The sequence below is a fragment of the Mustelus asterias genome, chromosome 6 (assembly GCF_964213995.1).
Source record: "Mustelus asterias chromosome 6, sMusAst1.hap1.1, whole genome shotgun sequence".
NCBI lineage: Eukaryota > Metazoa > Chordata > Chondrichthyes > Carcharhiniformes > Triakidae > Mustelus > Mustelus asterias.
Window position 1 is genome coordinate 145539175 of NC_135806.1, and position 16699 is coordinate 145555873.

The 16699-nt window shown below is 50.5% G+C and overlaps 1 protein-coding gene across 1 annotated transcript in view; it reads right to left on the reverse strand.

Moving 5' to 3' along the window:
* spef2 (sperm flagellar 2) overlaps nt 1-16699 on the reverse strand; it is a 386645-nt gene that overhangs the window by 68512 nt on the left and 301434 nt on the right. Inside the window, exons 32-33 of the mRNA XM_078213897.1 lie at nt 7891-8120; nt 4775-4881 (exon numbers count right to left, since the gene is read on the reverse strand). Of these exons, the coding sequence (XP_078070023.1) occupies nt 4775-4881; nt 7891-8120 (337 nt within the window). The remainder of the gene's footprint in view (nt 1-4774; nt 4882-7890; nt 8121-16699) is intronic.

The window sequence follows — 16699 nt, forward strand, 5'->3', positions numbered from 1 at the left end:
TACAGATACAGTCAGTAACACAGGGTGCTGGGGGAGAGGGGTTACTAAGTGACAGTGTGAGGGAGCTGGATTAACATCAGTACAGATACAGTCAGTAACACAGGGTGCTGGGGGGGAGGGGTTACTGAGTGACAGTGTGAGAGAGCTGGATTAACATCAGTACAGATACAGTCAGTAACACAGGGTGTTGGGGGGAGAGGGGTTACTGAGTGACAGTGTGAGGGAGCTGGATTAACATCAGTACAGATACAGTCAGTAACACAGGGTGCTGCGGGGAGAGGGGTTACTGAGTGACAGTGTGAGGGAGTTGGATTAATATCAGTGCAGATACAGTCAGTAACACAGGGTGCTGGGGGGAGAGGGGATACTGAGTGACAGTGAGGGAGATGGATTAACATCAGTACAGATACAGTCAGTAACACAGGGTGCTGGGGGGGAGGGGATACTGAGTGACAGTGTGAGGGAGCTGGATTAACATCAGTACAGATACAGTCAGTAACACAGGGTGTTGGGGGGAGAGGGGTTACTGAGTGACAGTGTGAGGGAGCTGGATTAACATCAGTAGAGATACAGTCAGTAACACAGGGTGCTGGGGGAGAGGGGTTACTGAGTGACAGTGTGTGGGAGCTGGGATTGACATCAGTAGAGATACAGTCAGTAACACAGGGTGCTTGGGGAGAGGGGTTACTGAGTGACAGTGTGAGGGAGCTGGATTAACATCAGTACAGATACAGTCAGTAACACAGGGTGCTGGGGGGGAGGGGTTACTGAGTGACAGTGTGAGGGAGCTGGATTAACATCAGTACAGATACAGTCAGTAACACAGGGTGCTGGGGGAGAGGGGTTACTGAGTGACAGTGTGAGGGAGCTGGATTAACATCAGTACAGATACAGTCAGTAACACAGGGTGCTGGGGGAGAGGGGTTACTGAGTGACAGTGTGAGGGAGCTGGATTAACATCAGTACAGATACAGTCAGTAACACAGGGTGCTGGGGGAGAGGGGTTACTGAGTGACAGTGTGAGGGAGCTGGATTAACATCAGTACAGATACAGTCAGTAACACAGGGTGCTGGGGGGGAGGGGTTACTGAGTGACAGTGTGAGAGAGCTGGATTAACATCAGTACAGATACAGTCAGTAACACAGGGTGTTGGGGGGAGAGGGGTTACTGAGTGACAGTGTGAGGGAGCTGGATTAACATCAGTACAGATACAGTCAGTAACACAGGGTGCTGCGGGGAGAGGGGTTACTGAGTGACAGTGTGAGGGAGTTGGATTAATATCAGTGCAGATACAGTCAGTAACACAGGGTGCTGGGGGGAGAGGGGATACTGAGTGACAGTGAGGGAGATGGATTAACATCAGTACAGATACAGTCAGTAACACAGGGTGCTGGGGGGGAGGGGATACTGAGTGACAGTGTGAGGGAGCTGGATTAACATCAGTACAGATACAGTCAGTAACACAGGGTGTTGGGGGGAGAGGGGTTACTGAGTGACAGTGTGAGGGAGCTGGATTAACATCAGTAGAGATACAGTCAGTAACACAGGGTGCTGGGGGAGAGGGGTTACTGAGTGACAGTGTGTGGGAGCTGGGATTGACATCAGTAGAGATACAGTCAGTAACACAGGGTGCTTGGGGAGAGGGGTTACTGAGTGACAGTGTGAGGGAGCTGGATTAACATCAGTACAGATACAGTCAGTAACACAGGGTGCTGGGGGGGAGGGGTTACTGAGTGACAGTGTGAGGGAGCTGGATTAACATCAGTACAGATACAGTCAGTAACACAGGGTGCTGGGGGAGAGGGGTTACTGAGTGACAGTGTGAGGGAGCTGGATTAACATCAGTACAGATACAGTCAGTAACACAGGGTGCTGGGGGAGAGGGGTTACTGAGTGACAGTGTGAGGGAGCTGGATTAACATCAGTACAGATACAGTCAGTAACACAGGGTGCTGGGGGAGAGGGGTTACTGAGTGACAGTGTGAGGGAGCTGGATTAAGATCAGTACAGATACAGTCAGTAACACAGGGTGCTGGGGGAGAGGGGTTACTGAGTGACAGTGTGAGGGATCTGGATTAACATCAGTACAGATACAGTCAGTAACACAGGGTGCTGGGGGGAGAGGGGTTACTGAGTGACAGTGTGAGGGAGCTGGATTAACATCAGTACAGATACAGTCAGTAACACAGGGTGCTGGGGGAGAGGGGTTACTGAGTGACAGTGTGAGGGAGCTGGATTAACATCAGTACAGATACAGTCAGTAACACAGGGCGCTGGGGGAGAGGGGTTACTGAGTGACAGTGTGAGGGAGCTGGATTAACATCAGTACAGATACAGTCAGTAACACAGGGCGCTGGGGGGAGAGGGGTTACTGAGTGACAGTGTGAGGGAGCTGGATTAACATCAGTACAGATACAGTCAGTAACACAGGGTGCTGCGGGGAGAGGGGTTACTGAGTGACAGTGTGTGGGAGCTGGATTAACATCAGTACAGATACAGTCAGTAACACAGGGTGCTGGGGGAGAGGGGTTACTGAGTGACAGTGTGTGGGAGCTGGATTAACATCAGTACAGATACAGTCAGTAACACAGGGTGCTGGGGGAGAGGGGTTACTGAGTGACAGTGTGTGGGAGCTGGATTAAGATCAGTAGAGATACAGTCAGTAACACAGGGTGCTGGGGGAGAGGGGTTACTGGTTGTGAGGAGAGGTTCTGTCGGCTTGGGTTGTTTTCATTGGAGCAGAAAAGACTGAGGGGCGACCTGATCGAGATTATGAGGGGCATGTACAAAGTGTATAGGGAGCAGCTGTGCCTCTTAATTGAAGAGTCAATTACGATGGAACATAAGTTAAAAGTGAGGGGTGGGAGGTTTAGGGGGGGTGTGAGGAAAAGCGTTTTTACCCAGAGGGTGGTGACGGTCTGGAATGCGCTGCCTGGGAGGGTGGTGGAGGCGGGATTCCTCATATTCTTTAAAAAGTACCTGGATGAACACTTGGCACAGCATAACATTCAGGGCTATGGGCCAAGGGCTGGCAGATGGGATTAAGTGGGAGCTCAGATATTTCTTGTGTGTCAGTGCAGTTTGATGGGCTGAAGGGCCTCTTCTGAACTGTATGATTCTGTGATTCTAAGTTTGCAGATGATTTGAAAATTGATGGGGTGGTGAATAGTGAGGAGGATAGCCTTAGATTACAGGAGGATGCAGACGGCTGGCCAGACGGGCTGGCCAGACGGGCTGGCCAGACGGGCTGGCCAGTGGCAAATGGAATTCAATCCGGATAAGTGTGGGGTGATGCACTTGGGCAGGACAAACAAGGCAAGGGAATACATGATGAACGGCAGGACCCTGGGAAGGCCCGAGGATCAGAGGGATCTTGGTGTGTATGTACAATGGTCCCTTAAGGATAAAGCGGTTAAGAAGGCATATAGTATACTTGTCTTTATTAGCTGAGGCATAGAGTTTAAAACAGGGAGATTATGTTGGAACTGTATAAAACGTTGGTTAGACCACAACTAGAGTATTGGGTGCAGTTCTGGAATCCACATTGTCGGAGGGAGGTGATATCATTGGAAAAGGTGTGGAGGAGATTTTCCAGGATGTAAAGTTTTTTTTAAAAGTTTATTTATTAGTGTCACAAGTAGGTTTACATTAACACTGCAATGAAGTTACTGTGAAAATCCCTTAGTCGTCACATTCCAGCACCTGTTTGGGTACACTGAGGGAGATTTTAGGATGGCCAATCCACCTAACCAACACATCTTTGGACTGTGGGAGGAAACCAGAGCACCCGGAGGAAACCCACGCAGACACGGGGAGAACGTGCAAACTCCACACAGACAGTGACCCGAGGCAGGAATTGAACCTGGGTCCCTGGCGCTGTGAGGCAGCAGTGCTAACCACTGTGCCACCGTGCCACCTGCTGTAGTCTGGGCTGGAGAGTTTTAGTTATGAAGAGTGATTGGATAGACTGGGGTTGTTTTCCTCAGCAGAGGAGACTGAGGGGAGACATGATTGAGATGTATCAAATTATGAGGGGCAAAGATAGAGTCGACAAGGAAGGAACTTCTCCCCTTGGTGGAGGGATCAATGACTAAGGGGCAGAGATTTAAGGTCAGGGGCCGGAGGTTTAGAGGGGATGTGAGAAAAAACCTTTCACCCAGAGGGTGCTGGGAGTCTGGAACTCACTGCCTGACAGCGTGGTGGAGGCAGAGACCCTCACAATGTTTCAGAGGCATTGAGATGAGACATACAAGGCTACAGATCAAGTGCTGGAAAACGGAATTAGAATAGTTAGGTGTTTTGTCTTTGACCAATGATGGACCGAAGGGCCTTTTCTTGTATTCCTCGATGACTTTTATTCCTTCGGACTTGCCAAAGTGTTTCCGAGGTTCTGAAGTCCTTTCTGAACTACTGTCATAAATGCAGCCTTGATGATTTTACTCAGGTGATTAACCCATCACGGGGGAGATGGTGGTATCATGCTAACCTCACTGGGCTAGTAACCCATGGCCCAGGCCAATACTCTGGGAGACATGGGTTCCAATCCCAACACAGCATCTGGTGCAGTTAAAATTCAATCATAAATCTTGAATCTAAATCTAGACTCAGTCATGTGACCACGAAGCTATGATTGATTGTTGGAAAAATCCATTGGATTCACTCATGTCCTTTCAGAGGGAGTTACTCAGCTCACTGTTTTGATGTGATTTGATTTTGAAGTTGAGGCCAGTGTTCAGTGTAAGATGTCAGTATCTCCGTGGAGATTCTGCCCACCTGTGAGTAAGAGATAGAACTCCACTGTTCAGGCAGCTGCTCTGAGCCAAGGTCCAGCGACACCAGATCCTGTAAAATCTCAATGAATGTCTTTTTCAGCATTAACCCTGCAATATAAACAGCTGCAGTTACAATCCATCAGAAACATAGGACTTCGGAGCAGGAGTAGGCCATTCGGCCCTTTGAGCTTGCTCTGCTATTCAATAAGATACTGGCTGGTCTGGTTGTGGTCTGAATTCCATGTTGCCCTCTGCCTCCGTCACCCTCGGCTTCCTTGTTGATCCAAAATCTGTCAAACTCAGTCTGGAATGTATTCACTGACCCAGCCCCACTGCTCTCTCTCTGCGGGAGAGAATTGGATGCACTAATAACCCTCTGAGATAGACAGATTTAAGACAGAGATAGATAGGTTCTTGATTAATAAGGGGATAAGGGGTATTGGGGAAAAGGCTGGAGAATGCGGTAGCACAGTGGTTAGCACTGCTGCTTCACAGCTCCAGGGTCCCGGGTTCGATTCCCGGCTCGGGTCACTGTCTGTGTGGAGTTTGCACATTCTCCTCGTGTCTGCGTGGGTTTCCTCCGGGTTCTCCGGTTTCCTCCCACAGTCCAAAGATGTGCGGGTTAGGTTGATTGGCCAGGTTAAAAATTGCCCCTTAGAGTCCTGAGGTGCGTAGGTGAGAGGGATTCGCGGATAAATATGTGGGGGTAGGGCCTGGGTGGGATTGTGGTCGGTGCAGACTCGATGGACCGAATGGCCTCCTTCTGCACTGTATGATTTCTATGAATGGGGATGAGAAAAATATCAGCCATGATTGAATGGCGGAGCAGACTCGATGGGCCGAGTGGCCTCATTCTGCTCCTGTCTTATGATCCTATGGAGAGAGAAAAAAAATCTCCTCATCTCCGTCATAATTGGAAAATCTCTAATCCCTAAACCGCGTCCCTTGGTTCGAGTCTCTCTCACAATAGGAAACATCCTTCAGGATCCACCCGATCAAATCCTCTCAGGATCTGATGTATTTCAATAAGATCACCAGTCATTCTCCAAACTCAAATAAGTATCGGTCCAAGCTGTGCAACCTTTCTTCCGGAGACAAGCCCCTCAGCCCAGGGATGAATGGACTGAATCCTTTTCCCTTTGCTTCGAATGCAATGAGATCTTTTTTCAAATAAGGAGGCAAGAATTGTCCACAGTATTCCAGATGGGATCTCACCAATACCCTGTACAGCTCCAGTAAACCTGCCCTATTTTTATATTCCATTCCCCTGGCAATGAACACCAACATTCCATTTGCCTTCCGAACCACTTGCTGTACCTGGATATTGACTTTTTGTGATAAATGTAGCAGGGTGCCCAGATCCCTCTGTATCACTGAGTTCCAAGCAGATTGCAGATTCTGCTGTACATTGGATGAATGAAACCCCCATAGAAACACAAGAAATATCACAGCACAGAAAGAGGCCACTCAGCCCATCCTGTCAGCACCAACTGAAAAACTAGCTGTTTGTTATAACCCCATTCCCCAGCACCTGGTCCATAGCCTCGCAGCTTCCAGCGCTTCAGACACAGATCCAGCTGCCTTTTCAATGAGGTGAGTGTTTCAGCCTCAACCACCAACTTAGGCAGTGAATTCCAGACACCCACCACCCTCCTCTAACCCTTCCACCAATCACCTTCAATCTGTGTCCCCTGGTAGCTGACCCCTCAGCTCGAGGGAAACAGGTTCCTGTCTGCGCTCCCTCGACCCCCTCATCATTTTGAACATCTCGATCAAATCACCCCTCAGCCTCCTCTGTTCGAGGGAAAACAACCCCAGCCCCACCCAGCTCTCCACACTGCTGTAATTTCCAAACCCTGGCAACAGTTTGAACGGATCTATCGTATTAAACTGATCTTTCTCTGTATCTGTAGCTGTAACACTACATTCTGCACCCTCTCCTTTCCCTTCTCCCCATGTACTCTATGAACGGTATGTTTTGTCTGTATAGTGCGCAAGAAACAATATTTTTTACTGTATCCCAATACATGTGACAATAATAAATCAAATCAAATTCCTGTAAATCTCTGCACTCTCTCCAGAGCAATGATGTCCTTCCTATGATGTGGTGACCAGAACTGCACACAGTCCTCCAGCTGTGGCTCAGCAGCATTTATACAACTGCTTTGTCTTATCTAAATTAAACTCCATCTGCCATTCGTCAGCCCACTGGCCCAGTTGATCAAGATCCCGTTGCAATCCTAGATAACCTTCTTCACTGTCCACTATGCCACTAATTTTGATGTCATCTGCAAACTTACTAACCATACCTCCTATATTCTCAACCAGATCGTGTTTATATATATATTCTTATCTTTGTCCCACTGCTAGCACCTTTTATAACGCTTCACGCTGCAATTAATGCTTCCTCTGTCTCGTGACCTGCGCACCTTTGTTGCGATCTCTCCTCGCTCCCACCAATCACTGACCTTCTACTCTGCTCCTCTCTCCCTTTTATTCCGTATATAATCCATCACATTTCTCCCTCTCCTTAACTCTGAAGTTAAATCTGTTCCTCTCCCTGCAGATCCAGCCCTTCCTGGTTTTGTTGCAGCAGTGACTCAGGCACACCCAGATCCGAAAGGACATCGCTGCTAGACTGGGACTGCAGCAGATGGTGAGGGAACCAACAAGAGGGAAAAGCATACTCGACCTCATCCTCACCAACCTTCCTGCCGCAGACACATCTGTCCATGACAGTATCGGTAAGAGTGACCTCCGCACAGTCCTTGTGGAGACAAAGTCCCGCCTTCACATTGAGAATAACCTCCATTGTGTTGTGTGCCACTATCACCCCGAGCTAAATGGGACAGATTTCGAACTGATCCAGCAACTCAACAGTGGGTATCCACGAGGCGCTGTGGCCACCAACAGCGGAACTGCACTCCAGCACAATCTGCAACCTCATGACCCGGCATATCCCCCACTCAACCATTCCCATCACACCAGGCTCAATGAGCATTATAGGAGAGTCTGCCAGCTTATGGCTATATTTACTCAGCCATTCCTTCCAGGGTAGAGTGTTCTTGTGGCTCCCTTGATATAGTCTATGCCAGCTTTTCTGTACTGAGGACTCACCTGTAGGTGCTACGAGCATGAACTGTCGATGGAGGTTACGCAGCTGGTCTATTGTAAGCTCACCATCCTTTGTAATCTCTTTGGAAGGCAAACGTGTGAGTGGTGGAGGGTCTGGTACCATTTTCACATCACCATTGACAAAGAATTCCTTACTGTGCAGGATCAGCTGGTGCTCAGTCTTGGTGCCAGCGTTCACATGTCCCAACCCGACATCTAACAGGCTGTTGATACTGGAAATCACAAGACAAGGGGAGAATTACAATCAGAAACAAAGCCACAGGATTGTGCTGTTTGTAAGAAAGAGTTTGTATAAAGACAGCTGAAATACAATGTCCACTCATCCATCACTAAGTCCAGCAGAATTCCACTCATTCACAGGGACAGAGAGGGGTTGAATAGCGGGAAAGGGATGGAATCCTTCGAGACTGTTTACGACTCTTTCTCCAGCTTCTGTTAGTGGCTCTACAAGAGGAGTGGTTAGATTTGGTTGTGGTAATGGAATAGATCAGAGTTACCCAATACGCCACATATGTTGAGTGAGCCACAGACATGTGATGTACTGAAGCTCTTCCCAGGGGGGATCAGAATCAGGTGGAGATTAGGAGCCTGGAGCAGCCTATTGGACAGAGGAGCCAGTTCCAGGTTCAGATCGACACTATCCGAGGTCACGTCACTGAAACGTGAAGATCCAGCAGAAAAAACAATCCTCAACATTATAAAGGTGCAGCCTAGTGCTACAGAAGTTTACCGACATCTGATAACAAGGCCAGCGATGTGTGCGGGGGGGTTGTGGGGGCCCACGATGTGTGTGGGGGAGTTGTGGGGACCAGCGATGTGTGTGGGGGAGTTGTGGGGACCAGCGATGTGTGTGGAGGAGTTGTGGGGACCAGCGATGTGTGTGGGGGGGTTGTGGGGACCCACGATGTGTGTGGGGGCGTTGTGAGGGCCAGCGAAGTCTGTGGGGGTGCTGTGGGGGCAGTAATGTGACCAGCGATGTGTGTGGGGGGGTTGTGGGGACCCACGATGTGTGTGGGGGCGTTGTGAGGGCCAGCGATGTCTGTGGGGGTGCTGTGGGGGCAGCAATGTGACCAGCGATGTGTGTGGGGGAGTTGTGGGGGCAGCGATGTGTGTGGGGGGGTTGTGGGGGCAGCGATGTGTGTGGGGGGGTTGTGGGGGCAGCGATGTGTGTGGGGGGGGTTGTGGGGACCAGCAATGTGTGTGGGGGGGTTGTGGGGGCAGCGATGTGTGTGGGGGCGTTGTGGGGACCAGCGATGTGTGTGGGGGAGTTGTGGGGGCCAGCGATGTGTGTGGGGGAGTTGTGGGGACCAGCGATGTGTGTGGGGGAGTTGTGGGGGCCAGCGATGTGTGTGGGGGAGTTGTGGGGGCCAGCGATGTGTGTGGGGGAGTTGTGGGGGCCAGCGATGTGTGTGGGGGGGTTGTGGGGACCAGCGATGTGTGTGGGGGGGTTGTGGGGACCAGCGATGTGTGTGGGGGGGTTGTGGGGGCAGCGATGTATGTGGGGGGGTTGTGGGGACCAGCGATGAGGCCAGCGATGTCTGTGGGGGGGTTAGAAACATAGAAACATAGAAAAACTACAGCACAATACAGGTCCTTCAGCCCACAAAGTTGTGCTGAACATGTCCCTACCTTAGCGATCACTTGGCTTACCTATAACCCTCTATCTTACTAAGTTCCATGTACTTATCTAAAAGTCTCTTAAAAGACCCTATCGATTCCGCCTCCACCACCGTTGCTGGCAGCCCATTCCATGCGCCCACCACTCTCTGAGTGAAAAACTCACCCCTGACATCTCCTCTGTCCCCAGCATCTTAAGCCTGTGTCCTCTTGTGGCAACCATTTCAGCTCTGGGAAAAAGCCTCTGACTATCCACTCGATCAATACCTCTCAACATCTTATACACCTCTATCAGGTCACCCTTCATCCTTCGTCACTCCAAGGAGAAAAGGCCGAGCTCACTCAACCTATCCTCATAAGGCATGCTCCCCAACCCAGGCAACATCCTTGTAAATCTCCTCTGCACCTTTTCTATGGTTTCCACATCCTTCCTGTAATGAGGCGACCAGAACTGAGCACAGTACTCCAAGTGGGGTCTGACCAGGGTCTTATATAGCTGCAACATTATCTCACGACTCTTAAACTCAATTCCTCGATTGATGAAGGCCAGTACACCATATGCCTTCTTAACCACAGCCTCAACCTGCACAGCTGCTTTGAGTGTCCTATGAACTCGGACCCCAAGATCCTTCCGATCTCCCACTCTACCAAGAGTCCTACCATTAATATTATATTCCGCCATCCTATTTGACCTGCCAAAATGAACCACCTCACACTTATCTGGGTTGAACTCCATCTGCCACTTCTCCGTCCAGTCTTGCATCCTATCAATGTCTCGCTGCAACTTCTGACATCCCTCCACACTATCCCCAACACCTCCAACCTTTGTGCCATCAGCAAACTTACCAACTCATACCTCCACTTCCTCACCTAGGTCATTTATAAAAATCACAAAGAGTAAGGGTCCCAGAACAGATCCCTGGGGCACTCCACTGGTGACCGACCTCCATGCAGAATATGACCCATCGATAACCACTCTTTGCCTTCTGTGGGCAAGCCAGTTCTGGATCCACAAAGCAATGTCCCCTTGGATCCCATGCCCCCTCACTTTCTCAATAAGCCTTGCATGGGGCACCTTATCAAATGCCTTGCCGAAGTCCATATATACTACATCTACTGCTCTTCCTTCGTCAATGTGTTTAGTCACATCCTCAAAAAATTCAATCAGGCTCGTCAGGCATGATCTGCCTTTGACAAAGCCATGCTATTCTTAATCATATTATACCTCTCCAAATGTTCATAAATCCTGCCTCTCAGGATCTTCTCCATCAACTTACCAACCACTGAGGTTAGACTCACTGGCCTATAATTTCCAGGGCTATCTCTCCTCCCTTTCTTGAATAAAGGAATAACATCCGCAATCCTCCGGAACCTCTCCCGTCTCCATTGATGATGCAAAGATCATCGCCAGAGGCTCAGCAATCTCCTCCCTTGCCTCCCACAGTAGCCTGGGGTACATCCCATCCGGTCCCGGCAACTTATCTAACTTGATGCTTTTCAAAAGCTCCAACACATCCTCTTTCTTAATATCTACATGCTCAAGCTTTTCAGTCCGCTGCAAGTCTGCTCTACAACCACTAAGATCCTTTTCCATAGTGAATACTGAAGTAAAGTATTCATTAAGTACCTCTGCTATTTCTTCCGGTTCCATACAAACTTTCCCACCGTCACACTTGATTGGTCCTATTCTTTCACATCTTATCCTCTTGCTCTTGTAGAATGCCTTGGGGTTTTCCTTAATCCTGCCTGCCAAGACCTTCCCATGACCCCTTCTGGCTCTCCTAATTTCCTTCTTAAGATCCTTCCTATTAGCCGTATACTCTTCAAGATCTCTAACATTACCGAGCTCCCTGAACCTTTTGTAAGCTTTTCTTTTCTTCTTGACTAGATTCATTACAACCTTTGTACACCACAGTTCCTGTAACCTACCATAACTTCCCTGTCTCATTGGAACGTTGCTATGCAGAACTCCAGACAAATATTCCCTGAAAATTTGCCACATTTCTTCCGTACATTTCCCTGAGAAAACCTCTTTCCAATTTAAGCCTCCAATTTCCTGCCTGATAGCCTCATAATTCACCTTACTCCAATTAAACACTTTTCTAACTTGTCTGATCCTATCTCTCGCCAATGCTATTGTAAAGGAGATAGAATTATGATCACTATCTCCAAAATACTCTCCCACTGAGAGATCTGACACCTGCCCAGGTTCATTCCCTGATACCAAATCAAGCACAGCCTCTCCTCTTGGAGGCTTATCCACATACTGTGTCAAGAAACCCTCCTGAACACACCTAACAAACTCCTCCCCATCTACACCCCTTACTCTCGGGAGATTCCAATCAATATTTGGGAAATTAAAATCTCCCATCACGACAACTCTGTTATTATTACACCTTACACCTTGGAGAGACATAGGATGAGAGGAGACCTAATAGAGGGATATAAGATGTTGAGAAGCATAGATCGGGTGGACTCTCAGAGGCTTTTTCCCAGGGTGGAAATGGCTGCTATGAGAGGACACAGGTTTAAGGTGCTGGGGGGTAGGTACAGGGGAGATGTTCGGGGTAAGTTTTTCACACAGAGGGTGGTGGGCGAGTGGAATCGGCTGCCGTCAGTGGTGGTGGATGCGAACTCAATAGGGTCTTTTAAGAGACTCCTGGATGAGTACATGGAGCTTAATAGGATGGAGGGTTATAGGTAGGTCTAGAAGGTGGGGATGTGTTCGGCACAATTTGTGGGCCGAAGGGCCTGTTTGTGCTGTAGTTTTCTATGTTTCTATGTTTCCAGGATCTATTTCCCAATCTGCTCCTCAACATCCCTGTTACTATTGGGCGGCCTATAGGAAACACCCAGTAAAGTTATTGACCCCTTCCTGTTCCTAACCTCCACCCACAGAGACTCCGTAGACAATCCCTCCATGGTGTCCATCTTTTCTGCAGCCGTGACACTATCTCTGATCAACAGTGCCACTCCCCCACCTCTTTTGCCTCCCTCCCTGTCCCTTCTGAAACAACTGAAACCCGGCACTTGAAGTAACCAGTCTTGTCCCTGAGTCATCCAAGTCTCTGTAATGGCCACCACATCATATTTCCAAGTAGTGATCCACGCTCTAAGCCCATCCACTTTGTTCACAACACTCCTTGCGTTACAATAGACACATCTCAAACCTTCGGTCTGAGCGCTCCCCTTCTCTATCGCCTGCCTATCCTCCCTCTCACACTGTCTACAAGCTTTCTCTATTTGTGAGCTAACCTCCTCTCTCCCAGTCACTTCAATTTGATTCCCACCCCCCAACCATTCTAGTTTAAACTCTCCCCAGTAGCCTTAGCAAACCTCCCCGCCAGGATATTGGTCCCCCTGGGATTCAAGTGCAACCCGTCCTTATTGTACAGGCGGCACGGTAGCACAGTGGTTAGCACTGCTGCTTCACAGCTCCAGGGATCTCGGTTCGATTCCCGGCTTGGTCACTTCTGTGTGGAGTTTGCACATTCTCCTCGTGTCTGCGTGGGTTTCCTCCGGGTGCTCCGGTTTCCTCCCACAGTTCAAAGATGTGCGGGTGAGGTTGATTGGCTATGCTAAAATTGCCTTTAGTGTAGGTGTGAGGTGTGAGGGATTAGTGGGTAAATATGTAGGGATATGGGGGTAGGGCCTGGGTGGGATTGTGGTCGGTACAGACTCGATGGGCCCAATGGCCTCTTCCTGCACTGTAGGGTTTCTTCTATGACAGGTCACACCTGCCCCAAAAGAGGTCCCAATGATCCAGGAACCTGAATCCCTGCCCCCTGCTCCAATCCCTCAGCCACGCATTTATCCTCCACCACATTCCATTCCTACTCTCACTGTCGCGTGGCACAGGCAGCAATCCCGAGATTACTACCTTTGCGGTCCTTCTTCCCAACTCCCTTCCCAAATCCCTATATTCTCCTTTCAGGACCTCTTCCCTTTTCCTACCTATGTCATTGGTACCAATATGTACCACGACCTCTGGCTCTTCTCCCTCCCACTTCAGGATATCTTGGACACGATCAGAAACATCCCGGATCCTGGCACCAGGGAGGCAAACTACCATCCGAGTTTCTTGACCGTTGTGGGGGCCAGCGATGTGTGTGGGGGGGGTTGTGGGGGCCAGCGATGTGTGTGTGGGGGTTGTGGGGGCCAGCGATGTGTGTGTGGGGGTTGTGGGGGCCAGTGATGTGTGTGGGGGGGTTGTGGGGGCCAGCGATGTGTGTGTGGGGGTTGTGGGGGCCAGTGATGTGTGTGGGGGGGTTGTGGGGGCCAGCGATGTGTGTGTGCGGGGGGTTATGAGGGCCAGCGATGTGGCCAGTGATGTGTGTGGGGGGGGGTTGTGGGCCAGCGATGTGTGTGGGGGGGTTGTGGGGGCCAGCGATGTGTGTGGGGGGGTTGTGGGGGCCAGCGATGTGTGTGGGGGGGGGGTTGTGGGGGCAGTGATGTGTGTGGGGGGGGTTGTGGGCCAGCGATGTGTGTGGGGGGGTTGTGGGGGCCAGCGATGTGTGTGGGGGGGGTTGTGGGCCAGCGATGTGTGTGGGGGTGTTGTGGGGCCAGCGATGTGTGTGGGGGGGTTGTGGGGACCAGCGATGTGTGTGGGGGGGTTGTGGGGGCCAGCGATGTGTGTGGGGGGGGGTTGTGGGGACCAGCGATGTGTGTGGGGGGGGTTGTGGGGACCAGCGATGTGTGTGGGGGGGTTGTGGGGGCCAGCGATGTGTGTGGGGGGGTTGTGGGGGCCAGCGATGTGTGTGGGGGGGGTTGTGGGGACCAGCGATGTGTGTGGGGGGGTTGTGGGGGCAGTGATGTGTGTGGGGGGGGTTGTGGGGACCAGCGATGTGTGTGGGGGGGTTGTGGGGGCCAGCGATGTGTGTGGGGGGGTTGTGGGGACCAGCGATGTGTGTGGGGGGGTCGTGGGGGCCAGCGATGTGTGTGTGTGGGGGGGGGTTATGGGGACCAGCGATGTGTGTGTGTGGGGGGGGGTTATGGGGACCAGCGATGTGTGTGTGTGGGGGGGGGTTATGGGGACCAGCGATGTGTGTGTGTGGGGGGGGGTTATGGGGACCAGCGATGTGTGTGTGTGGGGGGGGTTGTGGGGGCCAGCGATGTGTGTGGGGGGGTTGTGGGGGCAGTGATGTGTGTGGGGGGGGTTGTGGGGACCAGCGATGTGTGTGGGGGGGTTGTGGGGGCCAGCGATGTGTGTGGGGGGGTTGTGGGGACCAGCGATGTGTGTGGGGGGGTTGTGGGGGCCAGCGATGTGTGTGTGTGGGGGGGGGTTATGGGGGCCAGCGATGTGTGTGTGTGGGGGGGGGTTATGGGGGCCAGCGATGTGTGTGTGTGGGGGGGGGTTATGGGGGCCAGCGATGTGTGTGTGTGGGGGGGGGTTATGAGGGCCAGCGATGTGGCCAGTGATGTCTGTGGGAGTTGGATGGCAGTGATCTGGATGCTGGAGGTCTTTTCAGTGATCTCCCAGCGATATGCGCATGTGCAGGTTCCCGCTCATCCTGCTGATTTCAGGCTCTTTGACACGAATAGGCCCCACCCCCTGGGTTTTTACTGAGATTCACGTTTAGGACGTCTGCAGTGCTGAGTGCGGAGATTCGAGTGAGAAACTGAACTGAGAAAACAGGATCTGGAACAGTTTTCCCACCAATTCAGCACTTTTGGGAGAATTGCGACCCAGGTTCATTGAGTGAGGATGAGGTGTTCTGAGGGGCTGGAAGTAGACTCTGGGAAAATAAGATGCAGCACAATATTGACAAACAACAAACAATGTGAAATATTGAAATGGTGTTCAACAAAACACCAGGAAAAATATCTTCCACTAAAATGAAAGAACAAAATAAACCCCAGCGAGATTCCATGGATGAATACAACTTAAAGGCTCAGGTTAGGAAAGAGGCAAACATCCATTGTCCGGGTAGCAAACGAACTCAGGGAAGGAGAGAATGCGGAGAGATTCGGACTTTGGAGGAAGCGAGCAGGAAATGTCAAAACAGAAATATAAGAACATAAGAAATAGGAGCAGGAGTAGGCCATCTAGCCCCTCGAGCCTGCCCCGCCATTCAATAAGATCATGGCTGATCTGAAGTGGATCAGTTCCACTTACCCGCCTGATCCCTATAACCCCTAATTCCCCTACCGATCAGAAATCCATCTATCCGTGACTTAAACATATTCAACGAGGAAGCCTCCACCACTTCAGTGGGCAGAGAATTCCAGAGATTCACCACCCTCTGAGAGAAGAAGTTCCTCCTCAACTCTGTCCTAAACTGACTCCCCTTTATTTTGAGGCTGTGCCCTCTAGTTCTAGCTTCCTTTCTAAGCGGAAAGAATCTCTCCACTTCTACCCTATCCAGCCCCTTCATTATCTTATATGCCTCCATAAGATCACCCCTCAGCCTTCTAAACTCCAACGAGTACAAACCTAATCTGCTCAATCTCTCCTCATAATCTACACCCCTCATCTCCGGTATAAACCTGGTGAACCTTCTCTGCAGCCCCTCCAAGGCCAATATATCCTTTCGCAAATAAGGGGACCAAAACTGCACACAGTACTCCAGCTGCGGCCTCACCAATGCCCTGTACAAATGCAGCAAGACTTCTCTGCTTTTATATTCTATCCCACTTGCGATATAGAACATAGAACAGTACAGCACAGAACAGGCCCTTCGGCCCACGATGTTGTGCCGAGCTTTATCTGAAACCAAGATCAAGCTTTCCCACTCCCTATCATCCTGGTGTGCTCCATGTGCCTATCCAATAACCGCTTAAATGTTCCTAAAGTGTCTGACTCCACTATCACTGCAGGCAGTCCATTCCACACCCCAACCACTCTCTGCGTAAAGAACCTACCTCTGATATCCTTCCTATATTTCCCACCATGAACCCTATAGTTATGCCCCCTTGTAATAGCTCCATCCACCCGAGGAAATAGTCTTTGAACGTTCACTCTATCTATCCCCTTCATCATTTTATAAACCTCTATTAAGTCTCCCCTCAGCCTCCTCCGCTCTAAAGAGAAAAGCCCGAGCTCCCTCAAGCTTTCCTCATAAGACCTACCGTCCAAACCAGGCAGCATCCTGGTAAATCTCCTCTGCACTCTTTCCAGCGCTTCCACATCCTTCTTAAAGTGAGGTGACCAGAACTGCACACAATATTCCAAATG